At 33.0% G+C, this 15258-nt stretch overlaps 2 protein-coding genes across 3 annotated transcripts; one reads left to right on the forward strand and one right to left on the reverse strand.

The window, feature by feature from the left end:
* Positions 1–439: 439 nt before the first annotated feature.
* Positions 440–3759, forward strand: LOC116120410 (tyrosine-protein phosphatase DSP1-like). Of its 2 annotated transcripts, none has more exons than XM_031406370.1 (5): positions 440–530; positions 2722–2779; positions 2889–2932; positions 3030–3145; positions 3259–3759. In XM_031406370.1, the coding sequence occupies exons 1-5, from the start codon at positions 471–473 to the stop codon at positions 3290–3292; spliced, it is 312 nt and encodes a 103-aa protein (XP_031262230.1). In that variant the 5' UTR covers positions 440–470; the 3' UTR covers positions 3293–3759. The 2 variants fall into 2 exon arrangements, with proteins under 2 accessions (XP_031262230.1, XP_031262231.1); XM_031406371.1 differs by having other exon boundaries at positions 3030–3073.
* Positions 3760–13483: 9724 nt separating this feature from the next.
* Positions 13484–15258, reverse strand: LOC116120277 (1-aminocyclopropane-1-carboxylate oxidase 1). The gene is made up of 4 exons (XM_031406232.1): positions 15064–15258; positions 14734–14960; positions 14103–14436; positions 13484–13964 (listed from the first exon to the last, which is right to left on the reverse strand). Exons 1-4 carry the CDS (start codon positions 15172–15174, stop codon positions 13692–13694), a joined length of 945 nt encoding a protein of 314 aa, XP_031262092.1. The 5' UTR covers positions 15175–15258; the 3' UTR covers positions 13484–13691.

The following is a 15258-nucleotide window of genomic DNA, read 5'->3' on the forward strand; positions in this document are numbered from 1 at the left end:
TCGCGGTGGTCACAAAATTGACAGTTTTTCAAAGTTCATAGTGTTGGGTCTTGTGTAAGAAGAACTAGGGTATAGGATTGAAAGATAGAGTTTTTAATAATACTTTGACGATCCGTTGAGTTTATTTCTTGTTGTTGTTCGGCGTCGTCTTCTTCTTCTGTACACATCTTGTTAACTTCAGCGAAGACAGCAACTGGAGAGAAGCGGCGGCCATCGCGGAGGCCAGCGGCCTCTACTGGAGTCAGAATAAGGTGGGAATTTGAAGAGGTACCAGCTATTACCATAGAAGTCCAGACCGAAAGGTCTAAGGCGGTTGAAGTGGAAAGAGGTTTGAGAAGCAGAAGCGAGATAGTACATTCGTATGAGTGAAATAAGTATAAACCAAATCGAATCAACATCCACTAAAATCCAAATACTTTTGAATTCTTTGGTGCAGATATTTGTGTCCGGAGCCGTACCCAGACTCCAACATGGAGTTTCTTAAGTCCAATGGTGTTAGGCTTTTTCAGTTCGGGATTGAAGGCCATAAGGTATATAGCTTTACTTTTTTAGCGGATAAATTTTCAGGGAATATTATATTTGCAAATATATACATAAACAAAAGCCTTCCAGTATTGAAGCTTATCGTTGCTCAAATTGTGTTGACTAGAGTTAACCTTATAAACAATCGATACTCAAATATTTAGCGATTTAATTGCCTTGATTTGATTGAGCTCTTTCTGCGTGAAGGTTTAGATTTCATCATTTTATGGACTTAAATTTAACCTTCAACCAGAGAAGCTGAGATTTGTTTAGATTTTATCATTTTAAGGATTATGATGGTATTTGAATAATAGTTCTCTTTAATGTGACATTATTAGCTTTAACGCTTAACAACTAAATTATTGCATTTTGTTGTATAATAAACAAATTATTGGTATGCTTTTAATTGGATTCAGTGCTGCATTTTGTGATTATAATAAACAAATTATTGATATGCTTTAAATTGGTTTTAGTGCTTACAATTAGTAGCTCTTCTTCTTCTTCATTTTTTTTTTTTTTTTTTTTATTCTGTGGATGTGTGCTTTACACAAAGAAGTCCATGGTCGGAATTAGAGATCAAATAGATGGAATCCTTGCAAAATGGCCAACATGTGAGTGAATTTCTGATTATGTTCTACACTTGTCACATGCATATGTCCTTTTCCTTATTATCTTCTCATCAATACCTTCAAATAAAATGCATATTATTTTTTAACAAAATGCCTTCCAATAAATTGCATCAATCAATGCTCAGTCCACTATTCATAGGCAAATTGAAAAACGAAAGAAAAAGCATCAATTCTTTGCTTCCCCAATATGAAGTCTGCATATGTATGTGATTGGAGACCTTCATTGTTTTATTATGACAATTTTCGTTTCTTTTTTCACTTAAAAAATACTTCATAGTGTTAAATATATCAACTTGCAAATACGTGCTTTATTTGTGAAGGATGATCCTAATAATCAAATTATGGTCACCATTGTTACTAAGCTTACTCAAATGTGTGGTAGCTGAACTCCTTCCGATTTAGGAATACCATTGTGACCCCTTAACCAACCCTTTTGTTATTAGCTAAACCTTATAGATGGAGTTCAAATTAGATTTGTAATTGCTTTTACGCAAGTTGAAAAAGTGAAAACTTCAAATGTGGAAATGATATATCTTTAACACATATTTGTACTGTCCTATATGCTTTCAAATTGAGTTGAATTCCATTTAAGTAATCATGATCTTTGAGAGCTTAATTTTCATCTAAGTTATCATCATATTTTAGTTGGGTTAGAGCACAGTATCCTCTGATAAATGTTAATGGAATTTGCACTCAAGATTTTTAAAAGTTCTTAAAAAAAGTCTGTAGGTCTAAGCAAGTGACAAGTTACATGATTTAAATTTGAAATTTGAAATTTGTTTCTGACATGTTGAGGACATTCTTGGAATTTAGAGCTAATCTAGTTATTTGTTCTTGTTATATACTTTGGAGATCTGTATCGCGACAATCACTGAGTAGGTAGTTGAATTACTATGATAAGAGAATCTGTAACGTAACTGAGTAGTAATTCATCATTTTTGTAAGTATCCTTGCCTAGAATGTCATTGTAGGGATGTTTTAAGAAGACTTGTATTGCATAAAGACCTTAGTAGAAATTCAACTTTAATCTTAGCCTTACTCATGAAAAATCCGAGAATTTCGCCACTTTAGTGTAAGGAAGTCAAACCATTTTCTTCTTTAGCATCTCTTATTTGTTTAATAAAACAAGATTGTGTTTTCTTGAGATAGTGATAAATTGTTAGCACAAAAGTGGTGATGGTTGAAAGGTAAAGTGAACTTTTGCCTAAATTCGGGTTACCCTAGAGGATGCTAGTAATAAACATTCATTTTGTCATGAAGGCAATGGTTTTCGTGGTTGATCCAGTAGTTGGCTAACCCTTATGTATTATAACACTAATGCTTATATGGATATAATCTGAGTTCAATTTTTTTCAGGATGTTAGATTGATGAGTACATGGTAATGCATCTAGTTAGGTTCTTTAAATGTGATATTGGTCAGTATGTTTTTGATGATTAGCGGTGTTTTCTGATTGAACTTGCCAATAATAGGTTGAAAATTTTTACCTTATGTTTGTTCTTGATGATATGAACAACAATGTGAATGCATTATGGTGAACTTATTTCTAATGTTACAAATTTTGTATCCAGGAGCCTTTTGTAAACATTCCAGAGGATATGATTCGTGAAGCACTCAAAGTTCTCCTTGGTATCAAAACCACTTAACTTTGTCACACCTTCATTTCGATTTGGATTAGGTTAGAGTGTTGTGGATTTGGAATTTTTTTAATACTCACCCGGACTTGTCTGTTATGCAGATGTGAGGAATCATCCTGTTTTAATTCATTGTAAACGCGGGAAGGTATGCACATAATACTTTTTCTCTTCTTATATTTTTACGCAATGATTCATATCTGACTTTTCACAAAATTCTGAGTTGTTTTCTTTTCCTCCTGCAGCACCGGACTGGCTGTCTTGTGGGATGCTTGAGAAAATTGCAAAGGTGGTGTCTCACTTCTGTCTTTGATGAGTACCAGCGTTTTGCAGCCGCCAAAACTAGAGTTTCTGATCAGAGGTTTATGGAGTTGTTTGATATCTCTAGCTTGAAGCATCTACCAATGTCATTTTCATGCTTGAAGAGGTAGACAACCAATTGTATTTAATGGCTTTTGCGTTTTTTTCCATTAGGGGGACGAGAATCTTAGGTCCTGCTCTCGAATAACAGGAAAAGGTGATGAGTTCCGGGATTGCATTTCAGCGGCAGAGGAATTATTCTTCAATTTTCCTCCTTCAGGATAATAAAAAGCATACATATTGCCCTATTCTGTTGTTAAAACAGTCTTTCCATACATGCAACCATTGGCTGTGTAGATCCATGATCATTCTTTCCTAAATTCATAGTTAGCTTTAGCTTTATATAAAGATTTTAGATGATCGATGCTGAATCCTCAGCATGATTGAAGTTTGCAGCTCTTCTCTTTTGAATCCGGTTGGTTAGTAAAGATTATTGTTATAAAATCTAATCAATCAAACTTTTGGTTGTAGAAGAGAAGAGCCATATATCTTTTGATCTTTTTAATGTAATTTGATGGACTAGTGAACCCATTTCGAAGGATAGTTCCACCTTCTGGTTCTGATTGTGACAATAAATTTGTGTTTTAATTTATATAAAATATGAAGACTTGCTAATAATATACATAGCTCTTCTAAAAATTGTAAATTAGCCTGTCCTTACACAGTTTCGTGCTATCCGTTGCTTTTATTAATATCAGTGGACGCAAGTACCCCCACTATAGAAAGTAGTAAGATCATGTAATCTAACTTATAACTTTATGTTAGTGTATTAGAATAGCATAGATGATACCTAACTTGTATTTTATGATTGTTTGGGTATATTGCGTTATGATTCTCTTCAAATTAACAGTAGTTGGAGTGACACAAGACATTATTCTCCTCTTTAGTCTAGTCAGATTAATGACATGATCACTATCGATTTAACCTTATTGCTCTTATAAACTAAACTTGTATGAAACTTAACCTTATTGTTCTTGCACGTTATTTTTTTTTTTTTTTTTTTGGTAACTAGGGTGTTCGGGCTAGTTCGTGCGCACCACAGTTAATCTCTAAGGTCCATTAAACACCTTACAAGTTCAAAGGATCGAGTAAGTCATAATGTGATAGATGACCCAAAAACTCAATGAAAAGAGCAAATCTCCTTCATTATCAGACCAATCTAGAGATGAAAAAAATGGACTGGGTTAGGCGGGTCAGCCCTTACCCAACCCGTGTCAGCTTGCAGCTTGGGCCCGACTCGGCCTAGCTTAACCCAGCCCAACCCGGGTAGGCTAGGCTTTCATAGGCCAACCCAGCAGGTCATATATTTAATAAAATTAAAAAAAAAAAAAAAAACCATCAAACCTGCCAGGCTGGTAGTCAGAAACCCACGAGTCAACCTGACGAGTTGGCCGTTGGCCGCCCAACGACCAACCAGACTGGCCGTTGGCAACCCAACGGCCAACCTGCCGGGTTGACCCACGAACTGGCGACAAAAAAATAATTAAATAAAAAAATTAAATTTTCTTTACAAAAACTCATTTTACCCTTCAAATATAGTCATTTTATAGTAGTTGGTGCGGTCTTTTTGATCATTTTCTTTTCCCATTTTTCTCTATAAATAGGCCTAAACTTCTCATATTTCCTCACATCCAAAATTCTCTCATTTTCTTCAATTGCTTTATTTGCTCTTGCTCTAAAAATCTCTCAAATCTATTTGTTGTCAATTTGCTCTCATTTTAATTTTTATTAATTTTTGCAATTTTCAATTCATATTTCCAAATTCCAATTTTCCTTCTTTAATTCTTTTATAACCAGTTTTTTTTTTTTTTTAAACTAGAATGGATAGATATTTCCATCCCAACATCAATTTCGATGATGAAGAAAATTATCCTAGTCCCCCTGAATTTACTAACATAAACGCAGTAGATTCAAACAGTCTTGTTTTCCCATTCTCAGAATCTGATACACCTCATAATATTTCCTCCCTTCCTCCTCGTGCTGCTACAACTCCCAGTGGTTCTAGAGGTCGTTCTCGTAATCGTCGTCCTTATCCAACTTCATCTAAAGTAGAAGCGGGTTCATCAACTGTAGCTACTGGAACCGACGGCAGACATACATACATCAGACGTTTGGGTGCATTTTGAAAAGTTTTATGAGACAAAAAATGGAGTTCAAGTGAAGAAAGCAATATGCAAGTATTGTGAAAATATTTATAAGACTGATGCAGGTAATGGTACTAGTACTTTAAAAAGGCATGCTGGTAAACATATAAAGCATCATGGAAATAGAGAAACCAATCAAATTCAAATAACTAGTATGGGTAATACTTGTTGTTATAATTCTAATGTATATAAGGAACAATTAGTTTTATATATTGCTGCAACTGATCAACCTATTAATATGGCCGAAGATAAATATTTTGAAAGATTTATTAAAAATTCATTTTCACCAAAATTTAAAACTTATTCTAAAACTTCAACTAGAAATGATTTAATAAATTTGTTTAAGAAAATGAAATTAGAATTAAGAAATAAAATACATAGTTGTATGTTGGTGTGACTCTAACTGTCGATATTTGGAGTGGTAGAGCTAAACAAGATTATATTTGTGTGACTATCTATTATTTTGATAATAAATGTAAATTAAATAAATCTTTATTGGGATTTAAATTAATAGATAGTTAGACTATCTATTATCTATTAAATTAATGGATGTGGATTATAATGGTATACAAATTTATTACAAAATTGTTGAAGTTTTAGAAGAATATATTATTGTTCACAAAGTAATAAGTCTAACTTTAAATAATGCAAGTGCTAACAGTAGAGCTGTAAATTTTTTTAAACAAAATTTTCCTTTTTATGACAATTTGAAATTTTTTCACTAACATTATGCATGTCACATTATTAATTTAATTGTAAAAAGTTGTATGAAAAGATTAGAAATAATATTGATAAAATTAGGGATTGTTCATGCACATAATACTTTTTCTCTTCTTATATTTTTACGCAATGATTCATATCTGACTTTTCACAAAATTCTGAGTTGTTTTCTTTTCCTCCTGCAGCACCGGACTGGCTGTCTTGTGGGATGCTTGAGAAAATTGCAAAGGTGGTGTCTCACTTCTGTCTTTGATGAGTACCAGCGTTTTGCAGCCGCCAAAACTAGAGTTTCTGATCAGAGGTTTATGGAGTTGTTTGATATCTCTAGCTTGAAGCATCTACCAATGTCATTTTCATGCTTGAAGAGGTAGACAACCAATTGTATTTAATGGCTTTTGCGTTTTTTTCCATTAGGGGGACGAGAATCTTAGGTCCTGCTCTCGAATAACAGGAAAAGGTGATGAGTTCCGGGATTGCATTTCAGCGGCAGAGGAATTATTCTTCAATTTTCCTCCTTCAGGATAATAAAAAGCATACATATTGCCCTATTCTGTTGTTAAAACAGTCTTTCCATACATGCAACCATTGGCTGTGTAGATCCATGATCATTCTTTCCTAAATTCATAGTTAGCTTTAGCTTTATATAAAGATTTTAGATGATCGATGCTGAATCCTCAGCATGATTGAAGTTTGCAGCTCTTCTCTTTTGAATCCGGTTGGTTAGTAAAGATTATTGTTATAAAATCTAATCAATCAAACTTTTGGTTGTAGAAGAGAAGAGCCATATATCTTTTGATCTTTTTAATGTAATTTGATGGACTAGTGAACCCATTTCGAAGGATAGTTCCACCTTCTGGTTCTGATTGTGACAATAAATTTGTGTTTTAATTTATATAAAATATGAAGACTTGCTAATAATATACATAGCTCTTCTAAAAATTGTAAATTAGCCTGTCCTTACACAGTTTCGTGCTATCCGTTGCTTTTATTAATATCAGTGGACGCAAGTACCCCCACTATAGAAAGTAGTAAGATCATGTAATCTAACTTATAACTTTATGTTAGTGTATTAGAATAGCATAGATGATACCTAACTTGTATTTTATGATTGTTTGGGTATATTGCGTTATGATTCTCTTCAAATTAACAGTAGTTGGAGTGACACAAGACATTATTCTCCTCTTTAGTCTAGTCAGATTAATGACATGATCACTATCGATTTAACCTTATTGCTCTTATAAACTAAACTTGTATGAAACTTAACCTTATTGTTCTTGCACGTTATTTTTTTTTTTTTTTTTTTGGTAACTAGGGTGTTCGGGCTAGTTCGTGCGCACCACAGTTAATCTCTAAGGTCCATTAAACACCTTACAAGTTCAAAGGATCGAGTAAGTCATAATGTGATAGATGACCCAAAAACTCAATGAAAAGAGCAAATCTCCTTCATTATCAGACCAATCTAGAGATGAAAAAAATGGACTGGGTTAGGCGGGTCAGCCCTTACCCAACCCGTGTCAGCTTGCAGCTTGGGCCCGACTCGGCCTAGCTTAACCCAGCCCAACCCGGGTAGGCTAGGCTTTCATAGGCCAACCCAGCAGGTCATATATTTAATAAAATTAAAAAAAAAAAAAAAAACCATCAAACCTGCCAGGCTGGTAGTCAGAAACCCACGAGTCAACCTGACGAGTTGGCCGTTGGCCGCCCAACGACCAACCAGACTGGCCGTTGGCAACCCAACGGCCAACCTGCCGGGTTGACCCACGAACTGGCGACAAAAAAATAATTAAATAAAAAAATTAAATTTTCTTTACAAAAACTCATTTTACCCTTCAAATATAGTCATTTTATAGTAGTTGGTGCGGTCTTTTTGATCATTTTCTTTTCCCATTTTTCTCTATAAATAGGCCTAAACTTCTCATATTTCCTCACATCCAAAATTCTCTCATTTTCTTCAATTGCTTTATTTGCTCTTGCTCTAAAAATCTCTCAAATCTATTTGTTGTCAATTTGCTCTCATTTTAATTTTTATTAATTTTTGCAATTTTCAATTCATATTTCCAAATTCCAATTTTCCTTCTTTAATTCTTTTATAACCAGTTTTTTTTTTTTTTTAAACTAGAATGGATAGATATTTCCATCCCAACATCAATTTCGATGATGAAGAAAATTATCCTAGTCCCCCTGAATTTACTAACATAAACGCAGTAGATTCAAACAGTCTTGTTTTCCCATTCTCAGAATCTGATACACCTCATAATATTTCCTCCCTTCCTCCTCGTGCTGCTACAACTCCCAGTGGTTCTAGAGGTCGTTCTCGTAATCGTCGTCCTTATCCAACTTCATCTAAAGTAGAAGCGGGTTCATCAACTGTAGCTACTGGAACCGACGGCAGACATACATACATCAGACGTTTGGGTGCATTTTGAAAAGTTTTATGAGACAAAAAATGGAGTTCAAGTGAAGAAAGCAATATGCAAGTATTGTGAAAATATTTATAAGACTGATGCAGGTAATGGTACTAGTACTTTAAAAAGGCATGCTGGTAAACATATAAAGCATCATGGAAATAGAGAAACCAATCAAATTCAAATAACTAGTATGGGTAATACTTGTTGTTATAATTCTAATGTATATAAGGAACAATTAGTTTTATATATTGCTGCAACTGATCAACCTATTAATATGGCCGAAGATAAATATTTTGAAAGATTTATTAAAAATTCATTTTTACCAAAATTTAAAACTTATTCTAAAACTTCAACTAGAAATGATTTAATAAATTTGTTTAAGAAAATGAAATTAGAATTAAGAAATAAAATACATAGTTGTATGTTGGTGTGACTCTAACTGTCGATATTTGGAGTGGTAGAGCTAAACAAGATTATATTTGTGTGACTATCTATTATTTTGATAATAAATGTAAATTAAATAAATCTTTATTGGGATTTAAATTAATAGATAGTTAGACTATCTATTATCTATTAAATTAATGGATGTGGATTATAATGGTATACAAATTTATTACAAAATTGTTGAAGTTTTAGAAGAATATATTATTGTTCACAAAGTAATAAGTCTAACTTTAAATAATGCAAGTGCTAACAGTAGAGCTGTAAATTTTTTTAAACAAAATTTTCCTTTTTATGACAATTTGAAATTTTTTCACTAACATTATGCATGTCACATTATTAATTTAATTGTAAAAAGTTGTATGAAAAGATTAGAAATAATATTGATAAAATTAGGGATTGTTTAGCTTGGATTACTAGTAGTAATAGAATAAATTTCAAGATGCTTGCAAAAAATCAAATTTGTGTCTTAGAAATTTTGCATTAGACATGCCAGTTAGGTAGAATAGTACTTATTTAATGCTTGATCATGTTTACCTTATACAAATTTAATTAGTTATTTTGTAGCAAATAAGAGGAACCTTATGTAAATTTAATTAGTTATTTTGTAGCAAATAAGAGGGCTCATCGTTTTTTGGTAGAGAGTGATTGGCATATAACTCAAAAATTTGATTATTTTCTTAAAACTTTTTTGTGTGTGTTATCGTATTAGTCCATTGATAATACATATAATTTTAGAAATTTTAAATTTATTTGCTCGAAACAGAAATAATGAAATTGTAGCGAGACCAATAGAAGCAATGGAATTTAAATTTAAAAAATATTGGAAACTCATTCATTTTCTTTATTGTTTAGCTGTCATATTTGATCCTATGCTTAAATTAGCGGGTTTAGAAAATGTTTTAGATTCGTTAAGTGAAAATTTACAATAAGAAGAGTATGCCAATCAATTAGGATAGATAAGAGAGTGTCTAGGAGGGGTATATTTGCAATATGAAAGCAGGTATGGGTACCATCGAAGAGGCGTAATACCCAAGGAAGAACCAGTAGAAGACACAAATGAAGACTTTGACTCTTGGAGTACAATTAATAGGTGGAAGAAGACCCAAACCCGAAGCACAGCCTTTTCTTCAAAAGCATCAACAGCGAATATAATGTTCTCCATACAGCTGCAGAGTAATGAGTTTCACCAATATTTAGGAACCCTTGACCTAGTTAGTAAATTCGCGTTTTATACGCGAATTATACGCCTAGCTGTGTAATTCGCACATAAAAGGCGAATTCCCGTATTCTATAAGCACAGTCGAATTATACGCGAATTATATGCCTTAGCCGTATAATTTGCATATAATTCCCGTATAATTCAGCCATATTTTTAAAAATAAAGTTTTGTTATTTAATGAGCCAAAACGACGTTGTGTAAGGTAAAATTTGATCAAAACAACATCGTTTTATGCTTAGTCTCTTTTTACCCAAAGTGACTTTAGTCTCTTTTTGGCACCTCTTCTTCTCTTTTTTGTGCCCGCTTCCTCTCTCTTTCAGTTTTTTGGCGCCCTTTTCTTTCTTTTTCTCTTTTTTTGTGCCCTCTTTCTCTTTTCTTCTCTTTTTTGGCGTCTCTATCTCTCTTCCTCTTCAACTATTCCACAACAAACACCACTCTTCGTCTTATCATCTTCTTCAACTTAATGACAAATAAAATTGTTTGTTTTATTTAATAATTGGTCCACTTCTATAATATTTGTAATAATTGATTACAAATCAAATAATATATTTTTTTATAAACTAAAATATTATAATTAAAAAAAGATATAAATCATACACCTATAAGAAAAAATAGAAAATGATTTCAATGATTATAAAAAGTACTAAAATCATGATTAATATTGTCGTATTTTTCAAAATGTATTATTAACAATATATCATATTAAACCCGTATATACCCGTACCATATTTTTCTCGTATCCGAATTTTTATAAACATATTTTTCACCATTTACCGTATCATTCTCGTAAAATTTCCGTACCCTTTTTTTACCGTACCTGTATTTACTAACTATGTTTGCTACTAGCAGATCCACAACAAAGAGCCAACTTTGATATCTTAGATTATTGGAAAACCAGAAAATGTATTTTTCGGTACTATCAAGACTTGCTCTGGATGTTTTCTCTGTTCCTGTCTCTACCGTCTCATCTGAACAAACATTTAATACAAGTGGAAGAATTTTAAATGAAATAAGGACTAAACTTTCACTAAAATTGATTAAAGTTCTCACATGTCTTTGAGATTGAGAATGGTTGCGCCATTAGGATCAGGATTAGTACAAGGTTGTCAACAATACTTTAATATAATCATTTTAATTTTGTAATTTAGATGATACAGGATAAGGGATGTCTTATTAACCCTCAAATTAGTTATTTTGTAAATTGTACCTAACTTTGTAATGTGTAAATTAATTGTCAATTATTGCACTTTTTTTTTTTATCAAGTTTTTATCGCAGTTGGGTTGGTAAAGTTTTTAACGAGACAGTAATTATTGTAATTTCTTATTTTATTTTTTGATAAATAGATAAATCTAATTTTTCTTATATTACAATTTAATTTAATTAATATTTGAAATGTTAACTAAAAAAATTAATTTAATTTAATTGATATTTGAAAAGATAACTAAAAAAAATCACACAAAAGACAAAAACATCAAAAATTTTAAAAAATTGACGGACCAGCCCGGCCCGATGGCACAAAAACCCATCACATTAGGGTTGCTGGGCTGGGCCAGACTGATCCCTTTGAACAAAGAGCCATTTGCTCTGGCCGCCGGGGGTCGGGCCGAGTGAGGCCACTTTTCGACCTCTAGACCAATCCTTGAAGTTATCTCAAACGTTATTTTCTGATTCGATTCATGTGTTACCATAATGTGTATCTTTTTTTATGAAGGCATTGTTTGTGTTAACTTATTGGATCCTATAATCAGCACAAACCACTGAACTCTTGGGACTATCAATATTCTCAATTATCAAAATGTCGTAGATCTCGATATTGGATGTTTGACATGTGTCCCGTCAAAGTTTTTGTCCTTCCTGTCTACAACACAAGGAATATTCAATTGCTGTAAAAACTGGTAATTCTAGGACTGAAAGGAAGAAAAAAAATATGAGTAATAGTAAAATATTAATGTACTTCTTAAAGCTGCAATAGTGTATTATTCATGTATGAGACAAGAATTTTCTTGAAATCAAGAAAATCTATGATGCAAATTTAAATTGGTGGGGTTTGGATTATTTATTAGAAAGGTTTTAGTGTTAAAAGTGTTTTATGCAAAAAGTCCAAGGAAAGGTCTTTTCAAAGTATTTCAAGTGTTTTTTTTTTTAATTAAGAAACGTTTTTGGATACGAATGATTTTCTAGCTTTTAAATAAAAACATTTTCTTTTTCCTTGGATAAAAGTAATTCAAGTGTTATAGGGAAAACGTATCAACAAATTTTTTTTTGGGAAAAATCAGTTCAAATGATAATTTGATTCTAGTACAAAAGAATTTTAATTTATAAAATATAAAAACATTTTTAATTAGAAAATATGCCCCTTTATAATCAAATAGGTGAAAGAAGACGTTCTTAATTATCCTTAAAACAGTTTTAACAGTTACAAAGATACCTCTAAACACAATGCATTAATAATTTTTATGGCATAAGGAAATGTTTATCTGAGATTCCTTTAAAAAATCTAACTCTTATTGTATGTTGCAGACAAGATCCAACTTGCAGACAAAGCAATGAAGAAAATTGAAAACTTTGATCGATGAAATTTCAATATGAGCAACAAAACTTTGCCGACTACGAAAGCTTTGTGATCCACAAAAAGTGGTATGCCGATATGTTTATAATTATTACTCTTAATTGTGTTGTGGTTGTCCATCTCAGTCCAGTTATGATTACAAGTGTGATAAAATATTAGTTTATTAATTTACGTACAACAAACACATTCTTTATTTTTCTTTGCATGAATGATTAGCAGCGAGCTCCACTAATTCTTTAGTTGAATGCCTGTGTGGATTTTAAGTTGCTACGTCTAAAAAGGGTTTCTCTGTGGGCTCTGTTTTGATTCTTTTCTTTTTTTTGGGCAATCTTGTTTTATTGTGAACATGCATGTTGCAACTTGTTTTCTTATAATATTTACTTAGTTTTACTTATCCCACTAAGAAAAAAAATTATATCCACAATGAAGTTTGAGCTTTCATTTTATACTTCTAGATATGCTTCTTTACGAAGATAAGTATCAAAAGCACGAGGGTTTTGTTGGGAGCAAAGAGAGAAAACTTCTGCAAATAGTGAGCGGTTCTTATTGTTTGGGTTGATGGTTTCTGTACTATATGTTATCTTTTTGGCTTAACACAGCGGTAGTTACACTTGAACATATTCAATTTTGAATGTTCTTGGTTTGGATTTAGATTTAAAATATTAGTATCTTGTCTTGAAAATCAGTTTCATTTCATGGCAATAAATGCAAATGAAGAAGTTCAATGGACCAGCAAATGTCAAGCAACCAAAAGTTCCATTCTAGGATATATTTTATATCATTTTGTTGTTTCTAGGAACAGTTTCTGAGATCTAAAATATAAACAAGAGAAGGGAACACGAAGCAGTACTGGGATAAGTTTTATTGGTATTAGAAAAATATTACTATTACAGAATAGTTACATCTGTTGCTGTCCACAAATTAATAATAATAAAATTGATACTGTAGTAAGCAAACTTCAAACCACTCCAACACAAACTATAAGCAGTAAATTACTATTTCTTTTTTAAGCAGTGGCAATTGGACCCAACAGCTTTCTTATTTAAACAGCGGTTTCAACAGCTTTCATGGCTTCAAATCTTGGTTCTTTGGCCTGGAACTTCAAGCCGGCATATAGCTTCATGTAGTCTTCAAAAACAAATTTTGGGTACACTTGTTTCTTCTCCTCTGCTTCTTTTTCCAACACTGCTGGAGCAGGATAGATGACTGCATCGCTGCCAGGGTTGTAGAATGAAGCTATTGACATGCGGCCATTGCCATCTGTTTGAGTAACTACTCGGTGCTCCACACTCTTGTATTTGCCATTGGAGATGACCTGCACATTTCAAAATCAAAAGTGTTTGTTGCAATATTAGAATTTGACATTAAAATGAAGACTAACAACTAGCAAAAGGATGCCAGTTACAAAAGTCAATTATCTTTTAGTGGGAGGATGACTAATTGTTTACTGTACCTCAATTTGGTCACCAAGGTTAACCACAATGGAGTGGCGCATTGGGGGCACATCAATCCACTGGCCATCTTTTAGAAGCTGGAGGCCGCTGACCTTATCATCCTGGAAGAGTAAGATGACGCCGCCGGCGTCGGTGTGGGCACGGAGTCCCTTGATCAAATCAGGTTTGGGACATGGTGGGTAGTTGCTAACCTTGGTTCCAAAAGTTGGTCCCTTTGAGCCATAGAAGGTCTTCTTCAGGTAACCTTTCTCTAGTCCAAGGTTCTCACACAACAAGTCCAGGAGCTCCTCTGCTAGTTTCTCCAATTTTGATGCAAATTCCTTCATCACCCTCCTGCATAAAAGTGAAACATTTCGTAAGAAAAAGACTTAAATTTGACTGAAAGGAGTTTTGTCTAATATTCATATTCAAGAGTTCAATTGGTTACTGTTTCTTCAAATTCCAAGCTAGTCACTATTAGGTGTATTCCAACGGCAATTATACCACTAATCATATAGTGTTATCATAATCCTTGGCCAATAAAATGGCAGCTTTTAGTACTTACGCTTACAGTTGTTAAAAAATAAATGTTGATTATGGTCCAAATCACACACATCAAGAAGCTAGTTACTAATTTAATATTTGTTTTACCTGTATTCATCATCGAGATCTGAGATTTCATTTATGTTTGACTCAGGGAGATGGCGCACAAAGAAGGTGCTCTCCCAGTCCATATCCTTGATCTCAGTTTGGACACCTTCCAAAGCTTGGCTTGCCACAAGTTCCTTGAACCTTTGTTCCATACATTTTTTGTAGTGCTCTTTTGTCTTCCTCTCCAAAGTGTCCAGTTCCTCAATGGGTATCCCATGGTTCACCAGCTATATGTTTAACAGAATAAAACAAACCCATTAAACACCAACATTATATACACTCACAGATATCAATATCTGCATGTGATTAAAAAGTTCAAAACATGTATACCTCAAAGAAGCCCCAGTTCTCACAGGCATCTTGAATCTTCTCCATGGTGGCTGCTCTCTCCCCACCATTTAGTTTCTCCATGTTGATGACTGGGAAACTCAAGCTCTCCATTTCTTACAAATCACAATATAATAACTGAATATTTTTCTTGCTTAGTGATCTCGACAAACTGTGTTTGTTAATGCAAAGAGAGCG

This window comes from Pistacia vera, unplaced genomic scaffold (assembly GCF_008641045.1).
Source record: "Pistacia vera cultivar Batoury unplaced genomic scaffold, PisVer_v2 Contig93, whole genome shotgun sequence".
Taxonomy (NCBI): Eukaryota; Viridiplantae; Streptophyta; class Magnoliopsida; order Sapindales; family Anacardiaceae; genus Pistacia; species Pistacia vera.

Coding starts and splice junctions, on each gene's coding strand:
- LOC116120277 (XM_031406232.1), bottom strand. CDS start 15,174: ATGGAGAGCTTGAGTTTCCCAGTCATCAACATGGAGAAACTAAATGGT. Junction 14,961..15,063: donor AGAACTGGGGCTTCTTTGAG/GTATACATGTTT, acceptor TTAAACATATAG/CTGGTGAACCATGGGATACC. Junction 13,965..14,102: donor ACCTTGGTGACCAAATTGAG/GTACAGTAAACA, acceptor TGAAATGTGCAG/GTCATCTCCAATGGCAAATA.
- LOC116120410 (XM_031406370.1), top strand. CDS start 471: ATGGAGTTTCTTAAGTCCAATGGTGTTAGGCTTTTTCAGTTCGGGATT. Junction 531..2,721: donor TCGGGATTGAAGGCCATAAG/GTATATAGCTTT, acceptor TTTTGTATCCAG/GAGCCTTTTGTAAACATTCC. Junction 2,933..3,029: donor TTCATTGTAAACGCGGGAAG/GTATGCACATAA, acceptor TTCCTCCTGCAG/CACCGGACTGGCTGTCTTGT.